Below are 8,824 nucleotides of genomic sequence, written 5' to 3'. Positions count from 1 at the left end.
ACCTGTGATTTACATTACTAAAAGCTACATAACTAGAAACTAAAAGTTATTTTCCTATGTAGTAGGTGAGAATATATCCAATAATCTAACATATCACGGGATTATGTTTTTGAAGTACATTGATCACTGACCTTTCTACTGAAAGGAAAAATATTGGTGTTCTTAAAATGGTATCACAGCTGAGTGCAGGTGGCTCATGCCAATATTCCTAGCTACAAGAAGCTAAGATCTGATGGTCGAAGCCATACAGCCCGGGCAAGAAAGTCTAAAAGATTTTCATTTCCAATTAATCATCAAAAAAGCCAGAAGTAGGACTCTGGCTTAAGTTGGCAGAGCACTAGCCTTGAGAAAAATAGCTAACGTACCAGTATTGGTACCAATATATATAGTTCAAAGCCAGCCTGGGCAGGAAATTCCGGAGACTCTTATCTCCAATTAACCACCAGAAAACCGTGGCTCAAGTGGTAGAGCACTAGCCTTGAGCTGAAGAGATTAAAAAAAAAAAAAAAAGACAAGAGACAAAAGAGGAAAATAAGGATGTGAAGATGATCAAATATATTTCATATATATATACACATATATATATGAAAGTGTTAGGAAACCCATTATTTTGTTCAAGGATAATTTTTAAAAATCCCCATCTAGAAGTAACAATGTAGGATGCAAATTTTTCTCCAATTACTTTTCTACTAATGAGGTTTATCTTCCATCTTCTCTTCCTTCTATGATTTCTTTGGCTTCTTCGTGTGAGTTAAGATGTGAGCTCTCATGTTACTGGACTGAATAAACTTTCTGTTACAGCCATCCAAAGGACACTCGAAACGTTTCTCGCCAGTGTGGATGCGTACATGTGTACGTAAGTTGAAGTCCAGGGAAAAGCGTTTCCCACATCCTTCAAATGTGCACTGGAATGGCTTCTCTCCACTGTGGACCAGATAATGCCGCGTCAGCTTGGCCTTTTCTGCAAATGCACGCCCACACTCGGAACACACAAACTGCCGGGGACTATGAACTAGCGAATGCTTCTTCAGGGCAGCTCTGTTTCTCACCATTTTTGTGCAGCCCCTCTCAGGACAAATCATTAACTTCAGAGCACCACATGCATTACTATTCGGAGGCTTCTTTCCAGTACCTTCTGTGACAGGTTTAGGACCCAAGTTACCACTGGGTAGTCCTCCAGAAGCGAGCTTCTTGCTTGGTGTGTGCTCAGAATCTCCAGGCGGTGAATTCGTTTCAAACATCTGTTGAGGAAGCTCTTGTTGGGTGCCTTTGGTCATGGGTGACAACGAAGGCTTAGGAAGGGAGCTAGTAGTACCCTGAAGAATCTGCTCAGAAAGATTTTTTTCTGTTTCTTCCTTCAGGATTGCAAAGGAGTTAAGGAACTCCTCTTGTGGGATGGATTCAGAAATCTCACCTCTTATTACACATTCTATGTAACAGTCTGAAAAATCATCATCTCCAACAATATGATTAATCTCATATAGCAGGTCATCTTCATCACAGAGAGTTTCCCTCCTGTCGTCCCGCCTTGGTTCGGCTTGGTGGAGAGTTTCTTCACTCAGGCCTTTTGGGCCACTTGGCTTTGCTCTTCTGTTCATCTGCTGCCTCATCCTGCCCTCACTTGTAGCAGACTAATAACAATCACTTCTGGGTAGTTCTGATCCAGGTAAGGTGCTGCCAACAAACACCTGTTTAAAGAAAAAGACTATGAGCTCTGGCAGAGAACATGACCGAGCGTCTGTCACCACCTCATTGATCACTTAGCTTTTACTGAGCACTCACTATGATACTTGCCCTATTCCGGGCCACACCATGGCATGATAGCTATCTCATTAAGCAGACCTAGAAAAGGGTATGGCTCCATGGACCAGGTGTCCACATGCATATGTAATATAAATATGTAATATGTAAAATAAATACTATAGCTTACAAAGAGTTACTTATGAGTAAGCAGAGGGTCTGGCAGGAAGTAGAACTTTGTAATTCTAACAGTATTTAACATACCTTTACTGAGTGTTCATGGCAGCTTATTTAAAAAAAAACTTGAAGGAGACAAAGGGAATAAGACATCCTTGCTTTCATATGTAACTGTGGTGAAGCTAAAGTAATAGATGTAAAACAAATTAAATAATAGATGTAAGGTGCTTAGCACTTATGTGATCTACTGCTACTTTGTTACCTTTTTAGTTTATTCTATAAAGACATGACGGATCCTGTTACTTAGGAAAGCAGCTCTTCAGACACACCTCTGTTGAAAGTATTCAAATTCACTTTTTTGGTAGAAAGTAGTGAACGACAAGTAAAGGACTGAGAATGCTACATTGAAAACAGGAAGAGGTTGGATTTTGCCCATAGGCTATAATTTCCTTGGCCCATTGTTCTAGGTGATTTTCTGAATCCCAAATAAAGCACATAACATCCTTTATCATTTCAACCTCTTTCTACTGTAAGCCAGAATAAAGGCCCATTGGTAATCTGGCTCTGATATTTTACATTATTTCCTTAAAATTCTAAATGCAAGACAGTTACAGCATGCATACAGAATCGCTGCTTTTACAGAACCGTTTGCTCAATATTACAATTGCATGTGTAATAAAAGATCTCTTTATTTATTGTTCTGGTATATTGCTGGAGGAAGAGAAACTAAATGCTTTCTAAACGAGGGCAAATGTGAAAGCAGTGGGGGTGAATCTAGCAGCTTGAAAATACCTTGAAATGGGCACATTAAAGAATAGCATCTGAATACAATTATGCTATTTGCTTTTGGCAAAGATTTAAAAAAAAAGAAAAAATGGGATAAAATAAGACTTAAAAATTATTGTAAACGTGATGTGCCATTTCACAAGTGAGGTAAGGATTACATTTTGGACAACGTCACCCCTTCCTTTGTTGTCTCCCAGTTTTCCCTCCTACCTCTGGTCACAAGTTGTATAGTTCATTTTATTTTAATTGTGAAAATAGGGATTACAATTACATGGGCAAGGTAATGAGTACATTTCTTATCAAGCATTGTTGCCTCCTCCTTTGTTTCCCCTTCCCATCTCCCCCCTTGTATAGTTCATTTTTAACAGTCTACTGAGTACCACTGTTGCATTTGTTCACCCACTTTTGTATAATAAGAAATATTTTGGGCTGGGAAGGTGGCTCAGTGGTAGAGCGCTTGCCTTGCATGCATGAGGCCCTGGGTTCGATTTCTCAGCACCACATAAGCAAAAAGAAAAAAGCCGGAAGTGGTGCTGTGCTCAAGTGGTAGAGCGCTAGCCTTGAGCTGAAGAGCTGAGGGACAGCGCCCAGGCCCAGAGCTCAGGCCCCACAACCGGACCCCCCCCCAAAAAAAGAAAAAGAAATATTTTAACTACTAAGGAAAGAGTTTAAAACTTCTTCCCAAAAATGTTATATATAGAAAGGGTTAGGGACATATCAATGGCAGAACATTTGGCTATCATACATGATGCCTAGGTTTGATATTCAACACTACCACCAAGAAACAAAACAAAACACAGTGCTATTGTTTATACCATTGTGACACAATAAAATAAAATCCTAGTACCTTAGACTATAATCAGTAGGCTCAAACAAAATTAGCTCGTTAAAAAACTACAATTTGATTTGACTCTTGCTTCTTGCTTAAGCATGCATATGCATGTGTATGCATGCACGTGCATATGCGCACGCGCGCGCGCGCGCGCGCACACACACACACACACACACACACACACACAGCTTGCCTCTCCATAGGTCAGATCTCTACTTAAAGATCACTTCCACCAGATTTTCCTTGATTGCTAGGATCCTAGCATTTAGAATTTTAGAAAAATAATGTAAAATGTCAAAGTCAGATTACCCTGGGCACTCACACATACACACAAGCCAGAAAGGGAGCTGTGGCTGAATTGGAAGACTTCTAGCTTCCAGTCAAAAGGCTCAGCAACAGTGCCCAGGCCATGAAGCTAACAACCATTCCCTCATTCTCTAGCTTACACAGATCAGAGATAGACTTGTTGACTTACCTTAGACTGTGAGCTCTGTGAAAGCCAACAGTTCTTCTATTTTCCACCACGTGTTCCAGCCCTTATTTGTCTAATGAAATGAAGTGGTAAATATGTATTAGTTATTATAATGTCTGGTTTAGTTATTCTACAAAATAAATTTACTAGGAATATTCAGAACATTAGCATTAGTTTCAAAAAGTTGGCTGTAGGGCTGGGAAGATGGCTCAGTGGTAGAGCGCTTGCCTTGCATGCCTGAGGCCCTGGGTTCGATTCCTCAGCACCACATAAGCAAAAAGAAAGCCAGAAGTGGCGCTGTGGCTCAAGTGGTAGAGCGCTAGCCTTGAGCTGAAGAGCTGAGGGGCAGCACCCAGGCCCAGAGTTCAGGCCCCACGACCAGACCCACCCCCCAAAAAAACTGTTTATATAACAAACATCTTTCATTACTAGATACAACATAAAAAATGGGATGGGATGAAGACAAAAAACCTAAATATTAAGTAAATTCTTAATGGTATAAAATTAGCCTAATTGTCTATTTAATTTACTTATTTAATTTACTTAATGTAGTCCTAGTGTTTGAACTCAGGGCCTTGAGTTCACTCACCTTATACTCTACCAATTGAGCCTTACCACTGCTTCCCTAATTTTATATTTCTTTATATATATTATTGTAAAGATACTGTACAGAGGGGTTATAGTTACACGAGCAAGCTAATGAGCCCATTTCCTACCAAGCATTGTTACCCTGCCTTTGTTTTTCCCCTACCATCCCATCCCTCCCCACCTCCTCCCTAACCGCCCCCACCCAAGTTGATACCTAATTTTATATTTCTTAAACTAGGGTAAAAGGCCAGATGCTAGAGACTCATGCCTGTATTCCTAGCTCCTCAAGAGGCTTAGTTCTGAGAATCACGGTTTGAAGTCAGCCAAGGCAGAAAAATCCATGTGACTCTTATCTCTAAGACCTTGTGCTGCCGGAACATGCAAGCGCGCGGACACACACACGCGGACACACACACACACACACGGACACACACACACACACACGCGGACACACACACACACACGCGGACACACACACACACACAGAGCCAGAAGAGGAGCTGTGGCTCAAATGGAAGCTTTCAGCAAAATGGCTTAGGAACTGTGCCCAAGCCATGAGTTCAAGTTCCAGTCCCAGCATAAAAAATTGGATAAAATTACACCTCGTGAGATGCACGTTGTTAACTTATTCAATTATTGCCATTCAATTATTTAGACAAATATTTAGTACCCAAGATTGTTCTAGGTGCTGACCACAGGGCAGCGGAAAAGATAAAACCCAAAGTTCTCACAGAAATGTGCTTTTATTGTACAGGTTAGACAGAAAAGAAGAAAATGGTAAATAAAATAGTTTCAGATTGAAGAAAGTGTCTTTTTTTTTTAAAGTCTTAGTGTGATGGAGGAAGTACTGGGGGCGCCATCTTTGAAAGGAATCTCCTGAAAAGAACTAATAAAAAATAAACCAAAAATCAAAAACAATAACCAAAAAACCGGGGCCTGAATACCGAGGTTAAAAGCCATCCCTCGGGGTTAGATGAGAGACCAATATTTAATTCACAAGGTAAGAAGTGCAGAGCTGGGCGTGGTGCAGGGGAGAGGAGGCCATATTTACCACGGAACGTGGTGGTCGGGAGAGGACCGGGGTGCAGACTCTGCAGGGAAGCCATTTCCATCGCATTTAACCAGTCTAAGAAACCATTGGGTGCGTGTGAAAAGTCACAGCAGGCCCCAGGCCAGGTTAGGCCGAAATAGCGCAGCAAAGGAGAGAGGAGTGAACGCAGAAAACAAACTTATCAGGTAATTTCATCATCCAGGAAAGGAATGCTGGTCCTTTGGGCAAGCAGTGAAGACTGCCAGCCAGGAAGGCAGGAAAGTTGTAGAAAAGAACTTTTCCAACTTGCTGGATAAGTAAAGGTGTCGGGAGAGAGGTAAGGGAAGCAAATGAATTAGGATTCCCTCCCTTTCTTTTCTTTCATAATTACAGATGTAAGTGAACAAGCAAAAAAAAAGAGAGAGAAAGAAGATAGGTCTACTGTCTTCACAATGAAAAATAATGTAAAATTAATTGTAAAGTTGCTACATTCTGCAATCCAATAAGATATTTAGAAACATAGTTGAACTTAGAAAAGTACGTTTTAAAATTTCCACTCTCTAGCCAGTGGGTTCACTTTGCCTTTTCTCTCTTTTAAGACTTCGAGGTCAGTAACCCAAAGCAGCTGGCGATCCATGCAGTCCAAAAAGTTCGAGATTTAGTGGCCCAAAGGCCACTTTTCCCCACTCGCTTCCCGAATGATAGAACTTTTTTTTCTCTCTCTCTCTCAATTCTGATTTTCAAACCTTTTTTTTACTCCTAGATCTTCAGTTATAAAATACATCCAGTTTGCCACATCAGAAAAAACAAAGTTTCCTGAAATCACTGACTTACCCAGACGAACTCTGACTCCTCCTCGCCCAGTTCCCGCAGAGGTAAGACAAAGGAGAAATAGAACTCGCACCCCAACAGCTGGAGGACTCGGCCTGGCCGCGTGCTCGGCTCCCAGCCCCCGCCTCCTCCGGCTGGATGCATTCAAACTGGGCCACACCTACCAATTAACGCCGCCCGCGGTAGGTGGGGTGAGGTCCCCAGGTGGCTGTGGGCGGGGCTTGCAGGTAAGGCGGCCCCGGGAAGGTGGATGGATTATCACACGTGCTCGTCTCCGCAGGACAGCTGTGGTTCCTTCCTGGCTTAAGTCTGTAGGCCTCTGCACAGGGCAAAGTCCCAGAGTCCCAGAGACCTGGAACTATGCAGCATGCACCCCATAGATGTTCATGAACATAGGTGCAAGAAAATTTAAGCTCTTAGGTGCTGGTTTTTACTCGCTGAGAATAGAAACACACAATGGCTGCCTTCCCTGCACATTTTACCGAACTTCTAAGTAGTAAACTTCTCTGACTGCTCTTTGTCATATATATATATATATATATATATATGACATATATATGTATGACATATATATACATACTTGTTTGCTTGTTGTTTGTGAATGAATTTCTATTGTAAGATTAGAAAAGGTAACTTCCAGTTAAAAAATTAATTTTTGTTTGATTCCCACATCTTCTCCAGATACAGCTTCCTTAGCTCCCTACTTTAGAACATGCTATTCGCAGGTGAATTTCTAAAGTTAGAGATATTAAGAAAGTTTTTCTCTCCTGGTCCTTGTTCTGATGTGTGAGCAGGGTAAAGGAGATGAACCAGGCTGAAAGGGAAAACAGAGCATGCTATCTGAAAGGGAAAACAAAGCATGCTCTCTGAAAGGAGTTGGGGGGGGGGGGCAGGAAGGAAAGGAGGAAGGCCAGGAAAGGGAGGGAGGATGGAGAGATACCCTGAGGGAGGGAGAAGGAGGAAGGGAAAGAGGGAGGGGGGAATAGAGGGGGAGAGAAAAGAGGAAGGGGAGAGATTAGGGTGGGACTCATAGGAGAGAGTGAAGGTGTGTGTGTAAGAATATGATCGAAATATACATTTCCAAAAAATAGCAAAGTGAAACTTGATTTGAAAGGGTGGGAGAGCAATAAAGGGAATAAATTTTAATCAAAGTACATTATATCCTGTATGGAAACATTACAACAAACCTTTTTGTAAATTAATATGCGTTAATAAAAATAAAATTATAAATATCACATACATGTTCTCAGATCAGTTTTGCATCAGTACCTCTTCCCCTATTTTTGTGAAGGAAATATTAAAGTTTGAGTCTCTATTTTTATATATACTTTTTATTGTACAAATACTGTACAGAGGGGGTTACAGTTACATGAGCAAGGTAATGAGTACATTTCCTATCAAGCATTGTTACCTCCTCTGTTCCCTCCTACCTCCAAAACTACACTTCCCCCTCCCCTGCCTAGATTGTAAAGTTCATTTTTCAACATAGTGTCTTATGCATCTAAGGTCTGAGTTTCTATAAGAAATACAGCTTCAAGGAGCTAGCAGATCCTACACACACACACACACACACACACACACACACACACACACACACACACTTTCTTTAACCTGCTTTTTTAGAATTACAACCCTTTGATACCATTGGGTTAAGCATTTCATCAGAGAACACACACTAGATTAATTCCTTTTATAAAGAAATATTATTTCTCTATTTGTTCAAAGGGGTTTTAACGACACTCCTCAATGTAGGAGAACAAACCAGATTAATTTCTAATCCCTCCCCAGCTCTGATAAGCTCTTCCTATTTGGTCAGAGTTATTTAGGGTGTGGCCTTGGTTGGAAATCAGATAACACTGGTAGGTTTCTTTTTCCTTCCTTCCTTCCTTCCTTCCTTCCTTCCTTCCTTCCTTCCTTCCTTCCTTCCTTCCTTCCTTCCCTCCTTCCTTCTTTCCTTCCTTCCCTCCTTCCTTCTTTCTTTCTTCCTTCCTTCCTTCCTTCCTTCCTTCCTAACTTCCTTCCTCTCTTCTTTCCTCCCTTCTTTCCCCCCTTCTTCCCTCCCCCCTTCTCTTACTCCTCTTCATCCTCGACCCTTGCACTTATATGGCCAGCACTGTACTACAGCTCCACTTCCAGATTTTTTGCAGGTTAACTGGAAAATAAGAGTCTCATGGACTTTCCATCTAGGTTGGCTTCCAATAGCAATCCTCAGATCTTAGCTTCTTGAGCAGCTAGGATTACAGGCATGAGCCATTGGCCTCTGTCTATCATTTCATTTTATTTTAATTGCTTTAATTCCAAAGAGCCACAGAGGCTATGGTTAGTGTTTTGGCCAATGCAATTTGGAAGAAAAGCATGCACTGACAAT

General features: G+C 41.4%; 1 protein-coding gene and 1 long non-coding RNA gene across 2 annotated transcripts; both read right to left on the bottom strand.

The window, feature by feature from the left end:
• Positions 1-602: 602 nt before the first annotated feature.
• On the bottom strand, positions 603-1,616 carry Zfp42 (ZFP42 zinc finger protein). The gene has a single exon (XM_013025112.1). The coding sequence runs from the start codon at positions 1,608-1,610 to the stop codon at positions 723-725; it is 888 nt and encodes a 295-aa protein (XP_012880566.1). The 5' UTR covers positions 1,611-1,616; the 3' UTR covers positions 603-722.
• Positions 1,617-1,621: 5 nt separating this feature from the next.
• On the bottom strand, positions 1,622-6,567 carry LOC105992287. Its single transcript, XR_001175394.1, has 3 exons — positions 6,460-6,567; positions 4,011-4,080; positions 1,622-1,688 (listed from the first exon to the last, which is right to left on the bottom strand). It is a non-coding gene; the product is annotated as an uncharacterized LOC105992287 (long non-coding RNA).
• Positions 6,568-8,824: the final 2,257 nt, after the last annotated feature.

Source organism: Dipodomys ordii, unplaced genomic scaffold (genome assembly GCF_000151885.1).
Source record: "Dipodomys ordii isolate 6190 unplaced genomic scaffold, Dord_2.0 Scaffold4, whole genome shotgun sequence".
Taxonomy (NCBI): Eukaryota; Metazoa; Chordata; class Mammalia; order Rodentia; family Heteromyidae; genus Dipodomys; species Dipodomys ordii.
This window is presented reverse-complemented; position numbering and strand designations above follow the sequence as displayed.